Source organism: Lytechinus variegatus, chromosome 17, assembly GCF_018143015.1.
Source record: "Lytechinus variegatus isolate NC3 chromosome 17, Lvar_3.0, whole genome shotgun sequence".
Taxonomy (NCBI): domain Eukaryota; kingdom Metazoa; phylum Echinodermata; class Echinoidea; order Temnopleuroida; family Toxopneustidae; genus Lytechinus; species Lytechinus variegatus.
In genome coordinates, this window is record NC_054756.1 from 6901908 (window position 1) to 6928409 (window position 26502).

The following is a 26502-nucleotide window of genomic DNA, read 5'->3' on the forward strand; positions in this document are numbered from 1 at the left end:
TGCTTTTCTGTGTTGGTGATCATCTGAATTATCGGGTTTCAGCTAAGATTTCATGATTTCACAAATATAGGTTTCTTTCAATGTATCAGAATTAGATCCATGATAATATGGTGACATTTGACCTTGATTTTAAAGACTTTCTCATGAAATTATTGTTTGCTGCAACTACTTTTTTTTACTTTTGAATCTGTGCAGAAATTATTCAATTGTCACTTTTTAAAGAAAAATTAAAGCATTGCCAAGAGAGGACGCGAGATTGAATAATTCTAAATTCGATTTTTCACAAATAATCAACAGTTAAAAGAATAGATTTAGCAATCATTACATTATTATAATTTGTAAGATTGGATTGTCAGGAGATACAAGAGTGATTCATATTTTTTTATCCTCTACCAAATATTTAGTCAGGCTTTAAACATTTTTAAGACACTGTTGTGTTCCAGTGTAATTCTATAGAACTGCATAAGCTGCAGCTCGTCGCTGATTTCAAAAGTTGCTCGGTACTTTCAATTGTTGACCTTAACTCCTCCTCACTGCAGCCATGTTTGAGAAGGCCAGGTGCATCTCAGAAAATATTGGTTTCTTTGCTCCAAGGAATGCTAATGTTGACCAGGTAAGGGATCAGATCTATGTTCTAGGAGTCACTGCAAAAAAATGTGATTCTCTTGTATCCAGTGAGCGTAATATGACTAATATGGTGATACTGCAAACCGGAAGAGTGCAACAGTAACTCAAACTTAAGTCCTTGTAAAACTACCCTAGTTGTCTAGTTTCAGGTCCGCTGATACATCATTCGTGCCAACTGTCCTTATTTAGTAGGACAGTCAAAGTTTTGTTAATAACATCAATAATAGATGTCTCATCGCCATAGCAGAGTGAGACTATAGGCGCCGCTTTTCTGATGGCGGCGGCGTCAACATCAAATCTTGACCGAAGATTAAGTTTTTGAAAATGATAGCATAAAATGAAAGCATATGGACCTAGTTCATGAAACTTGGCTACAAGGTCAATCAAATATTACTGAACATCCTGCCTGAGTTTCAAGTCACATGATGAAGGTCAAAATTCATTTAGGGTCAATGAACTTTGGCCAAGTTGGGGATATTTGTTGAATTACCATCATAGCTTTGAAATTTTACTGATCTGATTCATAAAACTTGGAAATAAGAGCAAACAAGTATCACTGAACATCCTGTGCGAGTTTCAGGTCACATGACTGAGGTCAAAAGTCATTTAGGGTTAATGAGCTTTGGCCAAGTTAGGGATATTTGTTGAATTACGATCATAACTTTAAAAGTTTATGGATCTGATTCATAAAACTTGGACTAAGAGTAAACAAGTATCACTTAACATCCTGTGTGAGTTTCAGGTCATATGACCCACGTCACATGACCAAGGTCATATGTCATTCGGGGTCAATGAACATGTACATATTAATTCCTCCTTTTTTTCTCCATTTTTGTCTCACCTGCGAAGCAAAGTGAGACTATAGGCGCCGCTTTTCCGACGGCGGCGGCGGCGTCAACATCAAATCTTAACCTGAGGTTAAGTTTTTGAAATGACGTCATAACTTAGAAAGTATATGGACCTAGTTAATAAAACTTGGCCATAAGGTTAGTCAAGTATTACTGAACATCCTGCATGAGTTTCACGTCACATGACCAAGGTCAAAGGTCATTTAGGGTCAATGAACTTTGGCCGAATTGGGGATATCTGTTGAATTCCCATCATAACTTTGAAAGTTTATGGATCTGATTCATGAAACTTGGACATAATAGTAATCAAGCATCACTGAACATTTTGTGCAAGTTTCAGGTCTCATGATTAAGGTCAAAGGTCATTTAGGGTCAATGAACTTTGGCCGAATCGGGGGTATCTGTTGAATTACCATTATAACTTTGAAAGTTTATTGGTCTAGTTCATTAAACTTGGACATTAGAGTAATCAAGTATCACTGAACATCCTGTGCGCGTTTCAGGTCACATACCAAGGTCAAAGGTCAATGAACTTTGGCCGAATTGGGTGTATCTGTTGAATTACCATCCTAACTTTGAAAGTTTATGGATCTGATTCATGAAACTTGTACATAAGAGTAATCAGCCACCTAGAATATACGGGTTGCCCAAAATACACAAACCCGGAATACCTCTCAGACCAATAGTTTCATGCATAGGTTCTTTTGCCTATAACCTATCTAAGTACCTGGCGGACATCCTGTCCCCTCTCACTAACTGCTCAGAACACACGGTTACCAACTCCAGTGAATTCGCTGAATTCACATCGGAGCAGACGATTAACGAACAAGAATCCATGATCTCTTTTGATGTAGTCTCCCTCTTCACTAACGTACCGATAGAGGGCGCATGCAGTACGGCCCTGCAACGCTTGCAATCCGACCCCACATTATCAGAACGTACAACACTTATGCCTGAACAAATAGCCGAACTCCTCGAGTTCGTCCTCAGATCCACATATTTTCTGTACAGAGGCTCTTTCTATGAGCAAACAGAAGGAGCAGCAATGGGTAGCCCAGTCTCAGCGGTTGTGGCTAACCTATATATGGAAGGATTTGAACAGAACGCTTTGCCCAAGTGTCCTTCCACATGCCGCCCACGGGTGTGGAAGAGATACGTCGATGACACTTTCATAATTGTAAATAATTCCGAAGCAGACAGCCTACTCGCATACATAAACAGCCAGCAACCGTCCATCCAGTTCACTCTGGAGACTGAACAAGGAGGGAAATTAGCATTCCTTGATACGCTAGTCCAAAGACACGAGGGCGGGAAACTTTCCACCTCTGTCTACCGCAAGCCCACTCATACAGACCAATACATACCATATGATTCTCATCACGACAAATCGGTCAAGAAGGGTCTTGTTAAATGTCTGTTCGACAGAGCAGCACGTATTATAACTCACCCGCCTGAACTCCCGAAAGAAAGAGCACACATACGTGGTGCCTTATACAGCAACGGCTACCCACGCCGTTTTATCAAGAACACTTTCAAGAAAAAACAAACACCAAGGGATCAGAAGGTTTTCAAGACTTGTACAGTCTTGCCATACATAGATGGCCTTTCACAACAACTTAAACGCCGATTAGAAGGTCACGGTATCCGAACGGTTTTCCGCTCGGACACCACCTTACGCAAACAGCTTGTACGCCCCAAAGACCCTATCCCTGATCACAGACGTGATGGCGTAGTATACAACATTCCTTGCCAGGGATGTGACGGGTCTTACATCGGAGAGACAGCCCGACCGATAATTGAACGTATTTCTGAACACAAGCGCGATGTTCGGTTACAGCGAACCGACACATCCGCGGTGGCAGAACATGCTTGGGAGAAGCAACACCACCCAGATTGGGAGGGTGTACATTGCATTGCCAAAGAAAGACATTGGTATACACGCAGGATTAAGGAGGCTATTAGTATACGTCTTTGTCCTAACAACTTCAACAGAGACAGCGGGATCGACATCCCCGATTTCTGGATGCGAACCATCCGACAGCACAATACCCCCTTACCTGGCAGTGCACGCCTACCCGATCGTTCCCGGCCCCGATCGAGGGACCGCTCAGCCAGTCAACCCCCGCCCACGGGAAACTAGCGAGCCCGCCAATTTTGGTCTCAAATGCATATTGCCGACCCACGGCGTATTTGCATATAATTTGCATAACTCCTGACCAATCGCACAACGGATCAGTGCCCACCTGTTGTTCTCGCGCTTGTGCGTACGGTCTTGGAGATTAGTATAAATACAGTACGATATCGGACAATCCTTGTCACTTGATAAAGAGTTGCAGCGGCACTCGAAAGCTCGTGAACTTGTAAGCTAGTGAACACTTTTTGCGAGAGTGATCACGAATTTCCTAGAAAGCCAGTGAACACTTTTTGCGAGAGTGATCACGAATTTCCTTGTTGACCATAGTAGATTGCGAGACAAATGAATACCCTCTAGCGATTATTTCAATCCGCAATAATGAACCTATTTAGTAAAAGTAATCAAGTATCACTGAACATCCTGTTCGAGTTTTAGGTCACATGATCAAGGTCAAAGGTCATGTAAGGTCAATGAACTTTGGCCATGTTGGGGTTTTTTGTTGAATAACCATCATATCTCTGGAAGTTTATTGGTCTAGTTCATAAAAAGTGGACACAAGTGGACACATGTATCACTGAACATCTTGTGCGAGTTAGAGTAGTATTCAAAGTCAGCACTGCTGCTATATTGAACCGCGTGATGCAGGTGAGATGGCCAGAGGCATTCCACTTGTTCTTTTTCTACTTCTTTTTACTTTGTAAATCTTTCTCAATTCAGCCATTGACTGCGATGAAATGATGATAAAACCTTCAATTAAGTTCAATAAAATCCTTCACAGCTCCGTCTCTCTTTGTAATTAAGCACATCAATATACGCATAATTGCGCGATGCCAGCAACTGTATTGGGGATATGCCCTACCTGCCATGGGGCCTTCCTATTTGGTAGAAGGGCTCCCACTGGGAACTAATGTTGATTTCGATTGGTATGCTTCTGAAAAGATGGGTGGGAATTTAGAGAGATATGACAAGGAAAAGACAATGTTCAGTGTCACATGTCAGAGAGAAATGACAAAAGTTATGACAGTGTTCTAGAATACCACCCCTGATTTTCAATATTTCCCTGATTCATACATTGCTGTCTTTCCCTGGATTGTAATTGAGAAAGATCTCCTTGTTTCCTCAGTAAATTCTCCCAGAAAGGCTGAAGCTGGCAGCTCTGCATTCATAGCAAACGATGTAAAGAAAATGATCCTTATATGTTGATTTTAATCATATCTCTAGGAAAAAGACACCATTGTATCTGATGTGTATTTTATCAAGGATCACAGCCTTTTTTTGTGTGTGTTTGTCTCCCTCTACAGTTGGCTTCCCTCGCTGGACCAGGAGGGCGCATGGAGATTGAGCAGAACTTCTTGAACAAGAAAATAAAAACCATCACAGCCTACTATGGAGAGCTTGTAGGAGGATCATGATTTTGATTTTTTTTTTAATCCATTCAGTGCTGGACTCTCCATTCCCATAGGGTTGCACAAGAAACATCCAGTTCCAGTGTTCAAGAGGTTAATTGTATGGGTATTCAGGAGCTGTCTGGGGCTCGTAGCCTGAAAGTGATTGACTATAATCCCAAGATCATCATCCAGTGTTAACTACCATAGTAACGATCCTCAACAGCCAATCACAAGAATTCCTTTGGAGGTATATACCGTTGTATGCTTAAAGTTACCATGGTAATGTTTATGCAATGGGTCCAGTAGAGGTGTTGTGGCTCAGTGGATAAGTCTCCGGACTGTGAACCACAAGGACCGGGGTTCAAATCCCACCGCAGCACTAGCGTCCTTTGGCAAGGCGTTTATCTACATTTGCCACTCTCGACCCAGGTGTAGTAAATGGGTACCCAGTAGGAAGAAATTCCTTTGAATGCTCAATGCGCCCGATCAGGGTAGCCGTGCTTAAGCCGGGGTAATAGTATGCAGCGCTTAGAAACATTTGTATTAAGCGCTGTATAAATGTTGCATATTATTATTCTTGTTATTAATTAGTTGTACCTGGGAGGCAGTCTTATTTGATCATGTGATGGGACTATACAGTGGACATATTTTCTATCAAGTAGTTGTTACTGTATGAATCAATGTTTCCTTTATAGATATTTCTGTGACTTTTTACACAAACTTTTTTACACACAAGTTCTTATTTTGTCTCCATATGCAAGTGGAGAGTGCAAACTTGCGTGCGATAATCATATGTATTATAGGGCCCAGGATTGAATTTAAGCAGTGCAGTTGTGACAAAGCATGAGACCCTTAAAATGAAATGAACTCTGACATTATTAAGTCATATTCTTCAAATCAATCAAATGGCTTCGGTAACACTGACTGGAAACACAAGTGATGATAAAGATATGAAGCATCATCATTCTACATCTTTTTTTATTCTGAGGTTCTTAACAGTTCCATGGCTTTAAAGAGAAATGCCAGTAGTTGCAGTAAACACTGATTTCATGAGAAAGTCTGTAAAACCAGGCTTAATTGTCAGTATATCATCGAGGATCTAGATCTGGTACAGTTACATAAACTGAACTTTGTGAAATATCGAAATCTACGCTGAAAAATGTTCACACTGAAGATCACCAACTCAGATAAGCGCAGGTGGGACAGTGTATTGTTATTGCTTTGAATGTCGGCCTGACGCTTGACCCAAATCCTGTGCTTATTTGCTAATTCCTCAGCAATTACACAATTTCTTCCAGAATCCTTTGGCACATATTTTTTATTCATACAAACAGACACTTTGGTGGTCATTTCATTGGATTCTGTACGAACTCATTTTGATATCATTACCACAACTGGCATTTGCCTTTAAAACCAGCGGCCGTGTTTAGTGTTGAGATTTTTTATTATTTGAATAATTTACATAAACTTCAATGCAATTGAACTAATACTAAGGGAAGCTTTTAAAAACAATTATAAGATGTGGTTACATTTTAAATACTCGCCATCAGTTAATGGATGCCTTCCTTGCCCGAGTTTTACATGTACTACTTTTTTTTAATACTTTGGTGTTTTTTACGTTTAGTACATTTTATTACACTTTTTTTAAAAGCCACAGTTATCTTTAACTCCAGGTTTCTTTAACCTTTACCAGTTCATTTGAAAATAGAAAAATAATCTCTGCATGATCTCAGCCATCCTCAAGGCCTCAAGCCAGTCTGTAAGCAAAGACTCATATTTGACACTTGAACCAATAACAGGTCTGAGAGTAAAGACTAGACTCCTAAGACTCTCATCAATGCATCAGCCACAGTACACAGTGAATCTAGTCTCATTGCTTCAGACTCTGTATTATGTACTATGCAATTGTGAAAACCAAGTATCTGTGCCTGCAGACAAGCTGCTGACCAAGGGGCCTTGTCATAAAGCTGTTCTTAAGTTAAGAGCGACTTTAAGAACGACTGGTGATCCTTTCTTATGCGCAAAACCATTGCTAATGAATATACCACTTGCCATAAGAAAGGATCACCAGTCGTTCTTAAAGTTGCTCTTAACTTACGAAAAACTTATGAAACACCCACCTGGGCCTTCAGCTTGGACTGAGTCATATTATAATTTACAAAGTCAATAGGAGAAGCCTTGTGATTCTAACTCTGTGCCATGGCTCTGTCCCTGAAGATGATTGTAGTAAATGATGTGCTTCAGTGTTCAAGAGCAGCTCATTGGAATCATGATCATAAGAATAAAAATATAATGATTTGTAATTCTGAAGTGTGGTCCGTCCTTTGGGATGTACTTTTCGGAATGATTTGAATGACGAGTCAAAATATTGGGGTAATACAGTAGTGATGATGATTGTGATCATGGCCATGATGATGATGAGATGGGGGAGGAGGGTGGTGGTGGTGGTGGTAATGGTGGTGTTTATGAGGATGAGGATGATGACGGTGATGATGATGAAGATGTGAAGATGATGATGATGATGAAAATGATAGTGTTGATGAGGATGATGATGATGATGATAGTGTTGATGAGGATGATAATGGTGATGATGCTAATGATAGCATTAATGTTGAAGATAAATGGTCAACCCCCTTGGGCATTAATTCATAACTTTGAAGCAAATCTGGTGCCTTATTGTGGCTTTAGAGTTGGGTGGACAAATATACCTTGATAAATTGGAATTGTCATTCCCTTGTCAAAGTAGCATCAATCATCTGCATGTCCCCTTGTAAACAACTACAATTAATAATTACAAGGTTGAACTCGATAATTAACACACATTCCATTCAATCCAGTGTCTGTACAAATATGTTGACACTATTATAGTGCCTTCTTTATTTTGTTTGTTGTTTGCCAAACAGTACATGTTTGTATTTTCACAACTATACATAATTACACAGTACATGTGGACATCCATCATGAACATTTATATTTCTGGCCTGGTGGGTGTTTCACAAAGCTGTTTGTACGTTCAGAGCGACTTCAAAAACGACTGGTGATCCTTTCTTACGCGTTAAATAATCACCAATTTCAATTGTAAAATATCATTTACCACAAGAAATTATCACCAGTTTTTCGTAAAGTCCGCCCCCAGGTGAGTATTTCACAAGCCATTTGTAAGTTATGAATGGCTTTACGCACGACTGGTGAACCTTTCTTTTTGCTAAGAGACATATCCCTCCGCAATTGAGTTAGCACTGGAGATAACGTTCCAGTCGTTCATAAAGTCACGCATAACTTTAAGAAACACCAATCCGGTGGGTGGGGTTCATAAAGCTGTTCGTAAGTTGCAAACCACTTTACAAACAAGTAGTTAGCCTTTCTTATAATGTAATGTAATCTAATGTACACACCATTACGTTGGCATTGATTTTGTTCTTGAGGGACACCAGTTGTTTGTAATGTCGTTCGTTACTATGCAACACCCACACAGAACGAGGAATTAAGATTGTAAACAACATTTTGTGAATGATTTTTAGACTATTCTTAAGCCTAGTAAAGAAAAACAAGTCATTCGATTTTTGCAAGGGACCAGTTGCAGAAAGGGTTACTATTGAATCAACTCCAAAAATCATTATTGAATCAGTGTTTACAATTAGAGGGATTGCCATATACTACTCAGTAAAGCATATCTGTGCAAAATGGAAAAATGTTGCTATTTGATAGCTGTTACATGTACAATTTCCTATTGAGAAATCTGAAAGGACGAAAACCCACCGTTTCCTCGAAGTACATCTAACCCTATTTCATTGATGTACGATTTAATTTATTGATGTAAATTGTACATGATATTAACAGGTGAGAACTCTAAATCAACCAGAGCTACAATAGTACATAAACATGAGACTGGGCAGTAGAGTTCTCTTCCATGATCCAGCGTTTGCAATGAGATTGCTGACTGAAATGCTTTGGAAATATTCGAAATACAATTTTTCAAAATGAATATTTGAAGATATGTGTAATTCTACTTTAAAAAAAAAAGAAGGAATCAATACATACATGTACTAACAGTGTATTTTCAGAATTTATACAGATAGCAATGAAATATAGATTTAATCTGCATAGGAGAAATGGGGGGAAAACCCCAATTATCAGGAAAACTACAAAGTGACAATTGGGAATATAAAAACTCTGCCATTCTACAGAAGCTCCGCCATGCATGCTAGCAAAGATTATGAACTGAAATGGAGACAAAATGTATTTAAATGAGCAAGACATGAAACCCGACTATCACAAGAAATAAATCAAATACTTTCACAAACGTAACACTTGTATGATTTAAAAGCAACCATTCTGTGGATGTACATGTACTGCAATCACATCACAATATTTTGATAAACCTCACCATATTATCAAAACTTACATGGGCTAACTATACCTCATACATCCAAAATTGGCTTCCGTGGCACATGGATAATGTAAATCCACATGGTCAAAAGAGCCAAGACGGCACAGGTATACACTTTTAATTATAGAATGAAAATTAGTTTCATAAACAAAATAGTTCATTTAACAATATATAGACTAAGTGGTGATTGACCAAGTGGACAATAGACAAAGGTATTAAGGAACAAGTGGAAATTTGAGAAAATGCATAATGGGCTTCATGGCAATTACATTGAAGATGAAATGATAAGTCAACACACTGGAAGTAGGATTAAATCATGAGAGACAAAACCTAACAAAAAGAAGATTAAAGCGGGTACAATTAGACCAATTGGTAATTCACCAAGAAGAATGTATCATACACCAACTACAGAATGATTTTTTTTTTAAATCTAAAATGGTCACAAATACGCCCAGTGCTATAAAAAATAAACTGTTAACCGCTTCATTGTTTTATTTCTAAAGGACTGAACAAACATCTCCATCAGTGTTATAGCTACAGTGGACAGTAGCGGTCGGGTCTAACCAGCACATGAAAAACACTGCTTCCGTCCATTACTAATTCCAAATGAATGTTTCAAAACCAACTCTGCCACAAGGAATTGCACTTGCGTTCATTTCCATCTTAAATCTTGTTTTATTTGCATAATTTACATTAAACATTCTTATATTTGAGAAACATAAGTTTATTTTCAAAGATCTGCTAATGTTCCTTTACTTTTTGGCTTTAAGAACACATACTTGGCCTGAAAAAACCTTGTAATGGCATGAAATAGCAACCACCGCTAAAATGGGTCTAGATAGAACACCGATCTACCAGGGCTGCGATCTACATGTATCCTTAACCTCCCACCACTAGAAATAGCTGGTCCCTGTGCAAAGCCTATGACAGTATTAGAATCAAGAAGTCAGTGGGTTAAGTACCTCAACAAAATTGCGAGTTAAGTAAGGCATGAGATGGAATGCAGGTCAGCATCTTCGCCTTTCCAATTCTTCCATCTGTGCATTTCATACCACATGCGCACAAGCTGCGCCTTTGCGACATCCCTCCTTCGCGTTAACCCCAAAAGATCGCGTGACAACACCATGCATCAACCACCATCTTTCGCTTTCAAGGTTATTACGAACCTCACTTTATAAACACTGCACTTGTAGTTCTTGATTGATATGGATTATTTCACGCACTTGAAGATTCATCGTTCAGTTAAATATTTCTTGAATTTTCAATTCTCACTCGCGGGGAATGCTATCAAGAAAATAGTTTTTGACCAACACGGAAAAGAAGGACGTTCGTGACAATGAACTGGGTGGCGCATGTATTATGAAACACACAAATCTCTGCATAGACCTAGCAATTGGGGACCGGGAAAGGTGCTGTGTTATCCCACAAACAGTGAAACCACGACTATCATTGAGGTATCTTTCCAGCTCTTACTCTCGCATATATTATAAATAAATGAGGATTGAATTTAACCGGCTAACTACGTTCACTTGCTAGTTAGTCTTCCTCGTTCCCGATTTCCTCTCCGTCGTCGTCTCCGTCGACCTCTGCGTTTGCTTTCTCCAGATTCTCCAGGTGTCTGGCAAGCTCTTGTTCCTCTGTGTCTGTGACTACCTTAGGCTGTTGAAAGAGAGGAAGAATACTTTTATTTCAAGAGTTCTTTAGCAGCCTAAAGCCGACTTGCAGATTTTCATAAAGTGAGTTAAAAACATAAACCACATCAAAAGAGTGTTGTACAAAGTGGTTAGTACAATTCTAAGTGAACATTAATTGAATCAGCTTCACAGTCTAATACACACATTTATAATACAGGATAAAAACAAATGACATTTTCAACTTATCAGGGTTCCCAACTTTTCAAGAAAACAAAATTTCCTGATGGGCTGGGAAATGAGCGGGGGGATTCTCTTATCAATTTCGGTTCAAGACTTCCATCAGTTTCTTTGATTTTCATGACCTAAAACAAACACTTTTCTGCCAGAATTTTTCTAAATTTTCCATAGGCAGCTAGTCGAACTTGTTAATCATTTGCAATTTTTTTAATCGTTTTTTATCTCTCTGACAAAGATATGAAATTCATTTTCTGGAATTCCCATAATTCCCAGTAACACACCAATATTCCACCTTTCTACATCCTATCTGAAGGACTTACAACACCATACCCATGAAGACTCCTTCACTCTTAGTGACGATTTCCTATAAAGCATCAACAGTTTCCTTCAGATTCAACTAACTTAAGACCACTTTAATCTTATCCAATTTAACCACTATAGTTTTAACCAGTTAAAGAATAATACTAAAAAGCTAAGTTACTGGACATTTCTACATCCTAAATGAAGGACTTACCGCCATCATAACCTTGAAGACTCCTCCACTCTTGATGATGCTTTCCTGTATTGCATCGATTGCTTCTTTCAGTTTATTCACACCGTCTTCTCTTTGTAACGTCTGAGTAGTGACCACATACTGGGGTGGAGCTATCAGGTTAATCTGGGAAAGAAAAAGATAAAATATGATGATTGTTCTTTGCATGAAAGAAGACCCTGAACCTTCTTTACCACTGCTTCCAATATGATATAAATGGCTTGATGGTCATAACCCTTGGTAGCGGAAGTGCTGTCTCTGTATTTTGTACACCATAAGCAGCATCCTCTTGGTAATTAGCTTGGTATGCTAAAATGTAGGGATTTGATACAAATCTCTGTTAGTTTTCAAACAGAAGAAAAAGCATTGTTTATTATCTGATTGTTATTATTTTTGTTGAAATTCTTTTTCTGACCCAAAGGAACTTCACTTAGTTCAATAACTTTTTTGTCATTTACAGTGAATGAAACGGGTTCTAGGATGTAGCCATTGGCAAGTGTGTATGCAAGTCATCTGTTGATATTTCAAATTGTATTCTAAACCTCCCGCCAAGTATATTTGGGTGCAGCACTATACATGTTGGATGCATTACCTCTGGTCGGTGTTGTAGCTATACCACTTTACTTTAAGTGTAAATGATGCAAGAATAACAAGCACCCCCAATCTTTCAAAAATAGGTTATATGTGGTAAGGATTTTCATGTGCTCACTCAGGCTGGCATCATGCTGGCTATGCTTGTGATGGCATAACGGGAGACAGATGTGGCCTCTTCCTCCTCACAATCGGTGGAAATTTGGATAGGTTTTGATTAATTTCATATTTGCCGACCAGCTTCATAAAACAAATAATGCATCGATTTGAATTAATGATGTTAGTGGCTATGCAGACATGTCAGGTATTGACAATATTATACAAAAGCACTCGGAGCAAGCGCTTCAAGCCTGGGGCACATTGTATAACCCCTAAAGAGCACTGGACCGCCACGAACACACTGACAACTGTGCATTATTTGCATTATAAGTTATCGTCAAGCATTCTGTCTGGGGAAACGATAAAGAGGGCTGTAGGAATCACAAAGGAAAGTACTTCTTCATACCTTTATAGGCATCTCTTCCGAAGACAGATCAAGGCCTTTCGTAAGGGCATCCTTAACTGCGTCGATACCATCATAGCCGTAACATGCCACTTCAATATCTGTACAAGGAAACATGTATTAGCAATAGGTTAACCAATAGGATTTTAGAAAAAGCAATGCATGGATTGTACAGTCAATCTTCAAACGATACAGCAATATTTATGTGACATCCAAACAATAAACATATACACTCAATGGCCTGTATTCTGAATTCGGGTTTAACTTAGACCTTGGTCTAACTCTGTGCTAAATTTATGGGAAGCCAAAGGTGTCAAAATTCGTATTACGTTGTATGTTTCTTGTGTTTACTGTGCTCTTTCCCGATTCATCGATGGTGAAGACAATCATCTATTTATACTTCCTAGACAATTATGAATGATTTGGGAGCCAAATGAGATGAAATACGATATCTCTACTTTTAGTGATTTATGTAACAATTGGCTATACATACTTTAAACCCGAGTTTAAGTTAAACTCGACTTCAGAATACAGGCCAATGTGTTTGCAAATTATTGAAGATGAATGGGATTTTTCATGGGTTTAAGTCCCAGCAATGGCGCGATTTCCTTCAGCAAGAAATTAATCCGCATTTTGCTGCACTCAACCCAGGTGAGGGGAATCCAGAGGACTAATTCCTTGGATGCAAAATGCAACTTAGACATCATAGCCATAGCCAGGGTAAAATACATTACACCATTGAATAGATAATCAGCACTTCATAGTCATAGATGATATACCCACATATCATTTGTTATTCCTATTGGCTTTGCACATGGGTCATTTGGCTTGGGTAGGGATGGGTTAAATACCTGATCTAATTTTGACTGCTTGGGGTGTGAGTTTCCTTTCAATGTTCTCCTGTAGAACTTTATGTGTCCTCTCATCTAGATTACACTCATTCAAGATTTCTGGTTCTCTGCAGGAGAAGACAAAGGATTGAAATACATATATTATTAGACGAACGATGTATACAAACTTTATTCTCCTCTTTTTATTGTAATTATTTCAACTGTGCAGGGCTGTCTTGTACAGCAATTTTCTACTGGAAAGACTGCCCTGGATAAATAAAACAGAGTAAATAAATGAATACTAAGATCTTGCTCCTGCTAAGCAGGTGAAGCAAATGTTATACTACATGCAATTTGAAGAAGATCAAGTGACTTTTTTTGTATTAAGTGTACATGTAGTTTTCCTCAATACAACCTTTCCTTTACTTACTCTACGTACAGCATGAAGGCTTCACATATACGGGAGACTGCATTTTAAGTACATGTAGACCTTCCATTCGTCAAATAATCACCTAACTCACACCATTATTTCAAACCAGAATATGCAAAAAAAATCTTCAAAGTCAATTTCCCCCAAGTCAAACAATTTCCTTGGGTCCCATGAAAATTAACATATGCAGAGTTTACCAGGGCTCCATCTTATATAGAGTTACGATTGATCCAATCAACCACAACTATGGAAAGCATTGTCAACATCTAAAATGCATGTTTGTCCAAAATGCTTTGTAGATATGATGTATTGTCATACATACATTGTCTCCTTGACCATTCAGTATGCTCCTCCTTGTCTACAGAAGGACAATGTGCTAATTTTGTGAGGGAAAATATGGCATTGATGAATTTCCAAATCGTTGAGATTAATTGTGAGATTAATTATTAGATTAATTATGAGATTGAGAGATTAATTATGAGATTAATTGTGACATTAATTGTTGAGATTAATTGTTGAGATTAATTGTGATTGATTGGATCAATCACAACTGCTTGTAAGACGGGATCTTGTACTCCATGTATATTGATGAAGGTCAAGGTCTCTTTTGTGCTAATGTGTGAATTATGATTTGCACTATTTCAGCCTCCCGTTTGCACTTACTTTACACACAGCTTGAAGGCTCTATATGCTCCGTCACCAACGGATTTATACTTCTGATCGAAGTACCATGCTGTCTTGGAATAGAGTTCCTCTAGTTGTGAGTTGCTTGTGTAGCCAAGGATCTCACCTACATGCCTCAGGATACTATTAACCTGCAAGGAATACAATAATACAAATCATCAAGGGCATTAGTAAGAATTATACAATGATGATCTAGATCCTAATCAACTGATTGGCTAAAATCAATCATGTGACCAGTTACTTACTTTCCATGTAGCTAACAGGCAAATTTGTTAATGACCTGGGCCCCGCCTTACAGAGAGTTACGACTGATCCAATCAATTCTAACTCTAAGGAAATCCATCAGAGTCAGTTTTTCTACAGGAAATTTGCAAAATGTCCTTTGTAAAAAATAAATTTATGGATATACATTCATATCTAGAAATTATTTTGAGCAAACATGCCTTCACTTGATGATGTACATTACTTCCATAATAACAGCTTTCCTTTTAAGGTTTAATGCTACATGTATACTACATGATTGATTATGACATCAGTTTTTACAGTAGTGTTTAATATTAAAGCAGCTTGACTACGTAATAATGATGTCTGTAGGATAACCCTATGGACATAGAAAGGTCTGGAATTCGCACAAAGTAAATGGGAAAAAAATTGCATCTCATAAAAGAAAAATACTCTTTCTTTACATTTAAATTACATCATGATTGATCTCGTTAAACTTTGATAGACACAAGACAAAGAATAAGGACTATATAAAGCATGGTACCTCCATCTATGAATTTGTATTCAATTTGTTGTCAGGTCACATGAGGTATTCAGTTACATGAATTTTAATTCTTAATATTTCACTACCATTTCATTACACATCTGATTTATTGTTAATTACACTTCATCCCGGGCAATGAACCATAAAACTTGGTGATTGATTGTAAACTGTAAAGCTGATGTAAATGATAAATCGTACATAATGATAGATGCAAACAACCCACCAAATGAATCTTCTGATCAGTTAATTAGCTTCATGTTAAAGGTTTCTGGGGCCTGTTGCAGAAAGAGTTGCAATCAAATGCACCTCTAAAAATCATGCGCAACTTCATTTTCAACCAATCAACAGCACGCATATTGGACTTGCGATAGATTTTTGACTTGCGTTTAAACGCAACTCTTTCTGCAACGAGCCCCTGGAGCGAAAACTTACTGCTTTGGCTGCTGCATATTTCTGCTCGCACTTTTTAATTTCTTCTGGCGATACTCTCCTCTTCGATAAATCAATGTAACCTGTGATGAAGGAGTGGAAACATGATGACAATCCCAGAGAGTACTTTTCATGAAAAAGTGAATTTAGTGTACCCTACATAAAACAGTGATTTTTTTTCTACTTTGTTCACTCAAAATGACATTTCTTAAAGGACAAGTCCACCCCAACAAAAGTTGATTTTAATAAATAATGAAAAACCCAACAAGCATAACACTGAAAATTTTGTCAAAGTCAGATGTAAAATAAGAAAGTTATAACATTTTAAAGTTTTGCTTAATTTTGCAACACAGTTATATGCACATCCTGGTTGATATGTAAATAAGAAAACAGATGACGTCATCCACTCACTATTTCTTTTGTATTTTCTTAAATGAAATATGAAATATTCTCATTTTCTCTTCATTCAAGTGAAAAAATGATTAATTCCTCCCTGAACATGTGGAATTAGCATTGTTTAATATTATATAGTTCAGCCAAGTTGGTCCTTATTGTCAAATCTGTAAAAAAAAATTTAAAAATGTATAATTCAAACAATAAACACAAAAGAAATAGTGAGTGAGGGACATCATTGACTGCCTTATTTGCAGGTCTGTTTTGTGAAAATAAGCAAAACTTTAAATGTCATAACTTTCTTATTTTACATCCAATTTTAATGAAATTTTCAGCGTTATACTTGCTTGATTTTTCTCTATTCAAATCAAACATTTTTCTGGGGTTGACTTGACCTTAAATGGAGCGAGTAGCAGTTTAAGGTGTTATTTTGCATAAAGCAAGAACAATTTTCTGCTTACCTTGGTGGCAAAGCACATAAAAATACTTTTGCATTAAACTTGTTGAATGACACTACCAGTCACCTATCTTTAACTCAATGTTTTACCTGTAAAAAAACAGAGAATAGATTTGGTCCACTGAATCTATTGTTCTCTGGCTTTTACAGGTAATAGTAACTTTAAGATAGCTAGCTGACTAGTAGTGTAGTTTAGTTTGTTGATTCAAGATCAAATTCATTCTCGAATGGATCAGGGTTTTAGTAGCTGAGTAGTTTGTTACTTATTGAGCTTAAAACTTTAGAAAACAGAAACAACAAGAGATTTCTTAACTCACCTTTTTCTTCATCCACCCTGATGACCACGACACACTCGTCCCTATCCACTCTGATGAGTTTGTTGATTGAGCGGATACGCCTTCTCGACAGTTCACTAAGCAAGATCATCCCTTCAATCTTGTTGTACTCTAGGAGGTGGACATACGCCCCCATCTCTGCGATAGAACGCACCTTCACCATCACAACATCCTCTACGGCCGGGTAGAGCTGCTCGTAGAATCGACATGAAAGCGGCATGACTGCTTCTGCTCAAAGATCAGCTGAACGTTAATAGACCTGGAAAAAAAAATTATCAAACAGTGATAATCAACAAAAATATTGAAATAAAGGAGGGTACTAAGAGGATTATCAGATAGGCATTGCTTCGCTTGAAGCTTAATTTTGATATGGAAGATGAAGATAGCGACCAAAATCATGCGAACATGCAGCAAACAAACGGGTGAGCTGTCGCAGGCAAAACTTTTGATCGCTAACTTCAGTGTGCATCAAAATAATGACAAAGTCAAGCGAAGCAATGTCTGACTGAGAATTCGAAGATGATGCTGTGCGTCGAGATCGGAGACATACAGCTGTTCACGATTGCGATCAAACAAGCAATGGGCATATCATTGTTTATTGACCTCAAAATGTGACTGAGAAACATGGACATGTCATTTGCCTGTAGTAAACATTTTTGATGGGGAAATTTGCTCGAAGTCGGCTGGTGCGAAACTGCATTAGCAAAAGACGGGTGACTCAGACTGCACTGGTGAGATGCACTCAAGCCAAGGGTTCATTACATGCCGCTGCACACAGAAAAATCAAGCAACAGAAGTCAGAGTTTTTCTCATAGTCTCATAAGCAAAGGACCAAAACAAAGATGGATCTTTGTTTTGGTCCTTCGCTTATGAGACTATGGAGAGTGTCAAGACGTCAACGATGAAGAAGTATATGACAGTCTTTAAAAAGTCATCATAATTGCGTCCTCAAGACTAGTCGGGCAAGTGTTTCGAAAAGACCAAAACTATTTGCCCAATTTGCCCAAATATTTCTTCGTTTTTGGTGCAGTTTTCGGCGACCCTGCTTCTTAAATCTGAGCTAAGCCGCCTCGTGCTCTAGATATATGGCACATATTCTGGCATTTTGGAGGGAAAATTTCGACTTTTTAAACTAATTTTTAGTTAAAATGAGGACTTTCTGAAGGTAAGTGATAGTGTCTATTAAAATGTGTTTGGGTGAGTTTTGGTGTTTGAGTGTGCAGGCTTGCAAAATAGTAGATTTGCCATGTCGAATCTCGGCGCCGGTCGAATGAAGGGAGGGTTAGCCTACTCTATATAGACTTTATAGACTATAGGCAATATGTATGAATAAATATAGACCAAAAGCTTCAGTCTCTGTGATGTTGGTTGTTCAGCTGAACTCCGTTGGCTTCACTCACCAAATACAGAGACCGAAGTTCTAGCGCAATCTGTACAGGGGACTCAATGGCCATATGTTCAGTAGAGGCGCTGGTCCAAAAATTGGGATTGTCCCAGAAAACAAGGATATCCTCATAAACCAAGACAAATCGTGTCTTGATAAATTGAGACTGTCCTTGGCCTTGTTTATGGGGACGTTTTTTTTCATTTCCCCCTGCGGGACAAAGACAGCAATTACAGAAATTGAGAGTGCTAAAAATAGATTCAGTGACCTCCCCCCAGTTCACCGTCTATTTTTCATGACTTACCGTCTTCCAATAATCTTGTTATGAAACCTGATATGTTTACATTGATTGAGTAGAATATAAATACAGTGGATTAGCTCAAGTGTCGAATATTTCGGCACTTTACTAGGCAGGACAACAAGAATTTCAAAATGTGTTTGTTGTCCCCAAGAATGATATCAAAAAATTTCTTAATATCTAATTTGTCATGTGAAACCACTTAAAACTTACGTAAAATTCATTTAAACTGCAAAAAAGAGCAATTTCATAGCACCAACATGGGTCGAAAAAGTCATAGACATCACGGGTCCCTGTTAATGCACTGTCCTTACTATCGATAGTTTAAACGATCACGATGTGCTCGCTAAATGCGCACGCCCGTCGGCGTCTGCTAGCCGTCCTCTGCTGTGACTCTCAAATAGCCCCGCATGTGCGATTTTTAGTCAGATCGTCCCATATGCTGTTTTTCATGTTAGTACATAGATGCGTGCGCGTTTTTTGCGGACGCAGATCATGTACCCATCTCCGTCGTCTGCTACAGCTCTCTATATCAGTCCCAACTTGTGAAATGTGTTTTCTGGTGTATTTTCATTTGGTCTACATGCAGTTTGCCCACTTGTCATTTGGTCTAATGCCAAATGGGCTAAACCCATTTGGTCAACTAAATTGCCATTTGGTCTACACTTGGTCTAATTCTCATTTAGTGAAATGTCCAGTTGGTCTAATTTCAGCATAACCTACATAATTATATATTTTTTTACTTTGTCAAATACTGGTACATAAAATTGGCTTTATATCATGCAGTTCCACATTGTAAATATGTATATTCATTTGGTTCACATGCAATTTGCCCACTTCTCATTTAGTCTAATGCCGAATGGGCTAAACCCATTTGGTCTACACTTGGTCTAATTCTCATTTTGTGAAATGTCCAGTTGGTCTAATTTCAGCACAACCTAGGCTACTTAATTATATTTTTTTAACTTATATACATATACATGTATTTAGTCTTTATACATATACCAAATGGGCTTGACCCATTTGGTTTAAAAAAAAATCTAATTGCCATTTGGTCTACACTTTGTCTAATTTACATTTGGTCTACACTACACTTGATCTAATTTTGAGTCCAGTCCAGGGTCTAATTTGAACATGACCTACATCATTATGATTTTATACTTTGTGAAATATATATTTTTTTCTTTATATAATTTCATTTCACCTTATAGTTTTAGCATTGGTTTCCAAATAAATAATACTTGAACAGTGGCATAATCATGATAATGGAGCCAAAAGTTTTGAAAGGTGTATCGGGTAAATTTATAAAGTTGTAAGCAGAAGCAAACAACAAAAAAATGTTGAAGCGGGGGGGGGGGGGGGGGGCGGTGTTAATTAATTTCCTTTTATTTTCCAATGCCAGATCAATCTTTGTTTTTGCTTGCTAAATTTTTTAAAAATGATATGTTCTGTTCTATCTACAATTTTTACTAATGATCCTTTTTTTACTTTTTTTTCAGACACATTCGCACCCGAACCGACTCTACAAGGGAAGAGAAGGAATTATTGAACCCCTTGAGAATATACAGGTCAAGGGCTGTAATAGTATACAGGGGCACTTCCTGGGAGTTTAATTTCATTTAATTATGTGTTTTCAGGATTTTTTTTAGGATATCTAACATTGCAGTGAAAATTATTGCCCCTGCTGATAGTTTTTCAGCTGTGCATGCCCCTCCTTAATTTCAGTGAATAAGGTGTGGCACTGCCCTCTATGATTCATTTTGAATTTTAATGGGCTCCAAAATGCAGTAATTTGTAAATGATAGCATAATCTTATTTTGATAAAGCATTTTACTTAACGGGGGGGGGGGTGAATTTGACTACTAAACCAGCCCCCCCCCCCATGTCAAGGATTAAATTTTTGGAAAAAAAGCATATATAAAATAGATATAAGCGTATCCGGACATCTACCCCCTGGACATCTACCCCCCGGACATCCACCCCCCGGACATCCACCCCCTTAGGACAAGTACCCCCTAGGACAAGTACCCTCTAGGACATCTACCCCCCGGACATCCACCCCCGGACATCTACCCCCCGGACATCCACCCCCCGGACATCCACCCCCCTGACATCTACCCCCCGGACATCCACCCCCCGGACATCTACCCCCCGGACATCCACCCCCTTAGGACAAGTACCCTCTAGGACAAGTACCCTCTAGGACATCTACCCCCCGGACATCTACCCCCTGTCATTTTTTTGTCAAATTGCTCGTTCGTTATGATCGCTCATAGATGAGCAAAAATATATATCTTATCAATTCAAAATCAATTTAAAGATGAGGGGGTAGATGTCAGGGGGTAGATGTCCTAGAGGGTACTTGTCCTAAGTGGGTGGATGTCCGGGGGGGTGGATGTCCAGGGGGTAGATGTCCGGGGGGTAGATGTCCGGGGGGTAGATGTCCGGGGGGTGGATGTCCAGGGGGTAGATGTCCGGGGGTAGATGTCCGGGGGGTAGGTGTCCGGGGGGTAGATGTCCGGGGGGTAGATGTCCAGGGGGTAGATGTCCGGGGGGTAGATGTCCGGGGGGTAGGTGTCCGGGGGGTAGATGTCCGGGGGGTAGATGTCCTAGAGGGTACTTGTCCTAGGGGGAACTTGTCCTAAGGGGGTGGATGTCCGGGGGGTAGATGTCCAGGGGGTAGATGTCCTAGAATCAGTTATTGCATATCAGAATATTATTTTTTCTTCATGTTTTCTCAATAACTCTAAGCTGTTATTGATGAATTCTTTCTTGAAACAAAAATAAGCAATTTATCCAAACATGTCAGTTTCATTTTGTAGACATATGCATTGAATTTACCAATTCAGAATATAAGGTATGCAATCTTTCATAAATGCTGATTTTTATCACTGGTGGATCTGGGGAGGGCACATCTAGCTCAACCCCCCCCCCTTTGAGAGCTACAGTCAAGATGTAATGAAAATATGCAATTTTCATCAAAGAATGCCCCCCCCCCCCCGTAAGGCCCTTTTTTGCTTGACAAATTTTCATCCTGAAAATGTGCCCCCCCCCCCAGGATAAATCCTGGATCCACCACCCCTGGTTTTGATTAAGTTTACATGTATTTTCATTTTGAAAAAAAAATTCCTAGAGATTTATAAACAGCATGATTTACACTGAGCATTTCATACAATTTGTGCAGAAGAAATATTATCTTGAGAAATTTGGTTATTAAATTATGTAAGATATCTTTTGGAAATGAAATTACTTTATTGCAGTTATGTCTTACATTGTATTGTCATTTTACTTGATAGAAATTCATTATTTTTTATAACCATGACAGTGTTATAAATTCATATTTGCTAAATTGTAATAATCATTTTGATGTTCCTTCATCTTCATGAAAGTATGAATTCTAGTCATCTGCTTCAGTCTGCCCAATGAAATGGTTACAAAGGGCCTAAGCATCCCTTGTCATTTTTCAATAATTAGTTAAGTCAGTAGTCAAGTAAGGGGTCAGACAGTTTGGCTGTATTATATTTGTTTAATTGTCTTACTAGTGTCAATTTACTAAACTTTTTCTGCTTGTGATTGAACCACCAAATTGCCAGATAGTACCATTTTGTTGGGCAGACATTAATATTGACTAGAGGACTTACTTTCCAAACCAACCTAAAGATAATATGATACTTCATGTATTACAGGGGTATATTGCCTCCATTCCATTGTTGGGATGTATGCTATGGGCTGGGTAATATCATCTAACTTGTCCTGGAATGATCATTCTCTATAATAAGTTCACAGACAAACGGAGATTCCACTTCAGCAACTCTCAGTTGAACATCAACATTCCTGGCATTGGTGGGGGAAGCCAAAAATTTTAGGGGGGAACCGCCAAAATCTTTTGACCCCCCCCCCCCCCGAAAAAAAAAAGATAGTGACCAAATAATATCTTGGGGGGGACACAGGAAACAAAATTGAAAATTGACAAGCCAAAAAAAATTAAAAAATAAGGTTATCAACAAAAAATTGAGGGGGATGGAATCGTCCCCTCCCCACCTCAAATTTAGGGGGATACTCCCCCCCCCCCCCACTTCCGCCGCCTATGATTCCTGGTGCTTGGAGATCTGCGAAAGGCATGCTATAACATCCACTTAAGTTCCATTTCCTTTCATGTTTTTTCCTCTTCTTAGTGAGCATCTCCAAGTGTTCATATTTTTTCAGTGTCCTTTTTTAGATTTATCAAACTCAGTTTTATTACCTGATAAAATTCTATCCCAAGAATTGAACACTTTGATCAAATTTGGAAGTTCAACTTAATGTAACTGACAATATATAACTGAAAATATATAATAAAAGGCAAAATGATGATTATGAGAAAAATAATAAAGAAAAACAGTTACTCAAATCAAATTCACTCAAAACCATACACTAATGTACTCTCCTCAAAAATCAGTTCTCACTTTTAGGTATTGATCATTCATTCAGTCAATAAAATAATAAAAACAGAGTCAGGAGGTCCTCCTCAAAATAAACACAAACACAGTGTCTCACATACACACTACACATTAAGAGTAAAATCAGTTTGTATCTTTCGTGGGATTTGTTTTTATGTAAATCTGGATTCTTCTTGTTAGTAGGGCCTTAGGTCACTCTGACTTGAACTTAAAACTTCCAATCTCAAGAAGGCAAGATATCTCAGTAGATAGTCATTGTCAAGATGTTTAGGAGTTCAATCTGGAGGTGAGGTTATTCATGATGGCATCTGATATTCTGGCAGAAAGAATGAGAAATAAAAAAGTGCATAAATACAATTATTTATTTTTTCAATGCAAATTAAATAAACGAGTCATTCAAGATAGTGTGTATTTTTTAGAGGGGGGGGGGGTGATGGGATATTTTAGTCCAAATTATTTTTATCTTCGTTTTTTTTCCACTTTGTATTACCATTTATTCAAAAATTGCAATAAACATATTAATAAATGAGTTTTAATCTAGTTGGCAAAAGAAAAACCAGTGGCGGCGGCAGTGCAAAGAAAATGCCAGTAAAAGGCAGTAAAGCACTGTGTCTGAGTGACTGACACCACGGCACTGACAGTGAGGTGAATGTACTTCATTTTCCAGTGCATGCACATTATTGCCCCATCATATTCACTCGTTTTCAGAAAATATTTAGTTATTCCTCATATGACCATGATTATCTCCTTCATGTCATTACTCTGGTGTTTATTCATGATTCTAAATTCAGGAAATCATTTAGCAAACAAAGAAAACAAAGCATTTCTTGACTGTGATTCCGTGTGATTCAAGTTCTATTTCATTTCTGTGTATCACACGTACGCACGTACGTGACGTAATCTTGATCTCTAATCTGCTAATTGTTATGTTAATTAATCATCCCGTGCGCGCGATTAAAATGGCTCGAAATTCGACCAAATTCAAGGGCAGCTCAGCTTGTAAACCTCACTGAGAAGGGCTTCCACAGCCCTTGCGATTCCCCGCGCTGCAATTTAACTGCAAGACACAGAAAGGAAATCAATTCAAGTTTCACAATCAACGGAAAATCCAGAACCCTTCGAGACCCATTTTGCAAGAAATACAACTAAATAAGGTAAGAATTGAGAGCAACTCACGACACTTTTGACTTACCGACACTTTCATGGTTATTTTTGGAAGATTTCATGGAATTTGGGGCACGAAAATTACTTCGGTAGCTCGCGAAAGTCCTATGCATTACGATGACATATTTTTCATCGCACGGGAGGACAATCACAAAGAGAAAATATCATATTCATCCGCGCTGACAGGGGCTTAATTTTGACGATATCGCATCGCTATGCGATTTCACTCATTGACAAGCGGACGAAGCTTACGTACAAATTTTGAGCACTTCCGCGACAGCGCCATCTAGTGACTACGGCCGTGCCTAACAGTTACAGACAGACATGACAGAGGTGGTCGAAGACTCGAATCTCGGTCATGTCAGCCACTTTACTAACGTCTTTAGTAGTCTTTACAAGCAAATGAATCGACATCAAGTTCAAGCTCGATAGCTCTTACCCCTAAGTTTGAGCTTCAACACACAAATGTCTATGAATGGGACTGAACAAATCCTTTTTTCCGTTTCCATACGCCCAATTATCAAGTACTCAATATGAACAATCTACCAACAATCGAATTTCATGAAAATAATTATTTTATGTAAAATTTATACTTACAACTTAATAGAGTGAAATGATGTTTCAAAAGCTCGATATGAAGACGAAATTAGAATTTTAAGGTAATTTATATGTGCACGTGTACGTGTACGCCCTGAATGGCCAACCAACTTCTCTGTACTGATGCAATCGTTGATATATCCTCTTCGTGCTAAAGATCGCTTTATGAGAGCGACCTACCGTGTGAAGTGAATATGAATGCTTATTCTGAGCGACCATTATTAGATATTTGAAAAGCAGCTGCTGAAAAAGGAGCGCATTTTTTACTATGGTGTCTAATACCCTTTTTACACAGGCTAAAATTTCCTTAACCCCGTACTATAGGTGGGGCTAAATGACAATTTAGCCCCACCTATAGTACGGGGTTAAGCTTAGCCCACTTTCCTTTTACACAGCATTTTTGCAAAGTGGGCTAACCCCACCTATAGTACGGGATTATTTGGCCCTGCAAAAAAGCAGGGTTATCCCACCAATTGCGGTGCTAAGAGCAATATAGTACGGGGTTAAGATCGCATGTGTAAAACGAAAGTGGGCTAAGCTTAACCCCGTACTATAGGTGGGGCTAAATGGCAATTTGGCCCCACCTATAGTACGGGGTTAAGGAAATTGTAGCGTGTGTAAAAAGTGTACGAGTGAAGTACTTGTACTACGAATGATCAACAAAATCCACTAGTCCGGGGTTAGCGAGTTTCGTGTGTAAAAAGCAAGCATTCCTTATCCGGGGTTAGCAATAACAATTTGGCATGTGTGAAAAGGAAAAAAAAATAGTACGGGGTTAAGGATAGTACGGGGTTAGCGATAGTCCGGGGTTAAGAAAATCCTGTGTAAAAAGGGCATAAGAGTTACAAATTGGTGAAAACAATGTTCCTTCTCGAGCTGCCTGAATCAGATCAGAGGCGTCGATCGGCCGGGATGGGGTGGGGGTGATCGCCCCACCATCGAAACTATTGGAAGGCAAGCACAGCAATTTGCCCCCCCAACAAAAAAAATTTAATAAATAAATAAATAAAATAAACAAATGAATAATAATAATAATTTCGTAAGTACAAAAAGAAGATAAAACTCTAAAGTTACACAGAAATTGGCAAATTAGCCAATTAGAGTGTAAACTATATTTGGAAAAAAAGGCTCCGTGCGCTCCGCGCAGGAAATGATTCCATCTATCATTGGAACTTTTGTTAAGGTACATTTTACGCAGGAAATAGTATATAGCATTCTGTTTGCTAGTGAATAAACAAGAAAATGGCAAACGCTTTTTTCATACAGTGAGTTATATTTATAGGCCTATATTACCTCTAAGTTGATTTTAAAAACTACTTGGAGAAGTCCACTCCCAACAAAAAGTCGATTTGCATAAAAAGAGAAAAATAAAAAAAAAACATAACACTGCAAATTTCATCGGATGTAAAATAA

The 26502-nt window shown here is 38.4% G+C and overlaps 2 protein-coding genes across 3 annotated transcripts in view; one reads left to right on the plus strand and one right to left on the minus strand.

The window, feature by feature from the left end:
- Positions 1 to 5325, plus strand: part of LOC121430451 (trimethylguanosine synthase-like) — a 36636-nt gene extending 31311 nt beyond the window's left edge. For both annotated transcript variants that reach the window (XM_041627718.1, XM_041627717.1), the window contains exons 12-13: positions 535 to 613; positions 4911 to 5325. In XM_041627718.1, the coding sequence (XP_041483652.1) occupies positions 535 to 613; positions 4911 to 5021 (190 nt within the window). In that variant the 3' untranslated portion in view covers positions 5022 to 5325. The remainder of the gene's footprint in view (positions 1 to 534; positions 614 to 4910) is intronic.
- Positions 5326 to 7836: 2511 nt separating this feature from the next.
- On the minus strand, positions 7837 to 25206 carry LOC121430679 (eukaryotic translation initiation factor 2 subunit 1-like). The gene is made up of 8 exons (XM_041628024.1): positions 25090 to 25206; positions 17190 to 17466; positions 16026 to 16105; positions 14807 to 14958; positions 13735 to 13841; positions 12887 to 12984; positions 11773 to 11916; positions 7837 to 11046 (listed from the first exon to the last, which is right to left on the minus strand). Exons 2-8 carry the CDS (start codon positions 17425 to 17427, stop codon positions 10924 to 10926), a joined length of 942 nt encoding a protein of 313 aa, XP_041483958.1. The 5' UTR covers positions 17428 to 17466; positions 25090 to 25206; the 3' UTR covers positions 7837 to 10923.
- Positions 25207 to 26502: the final 1296 nt, after the last annotated feature.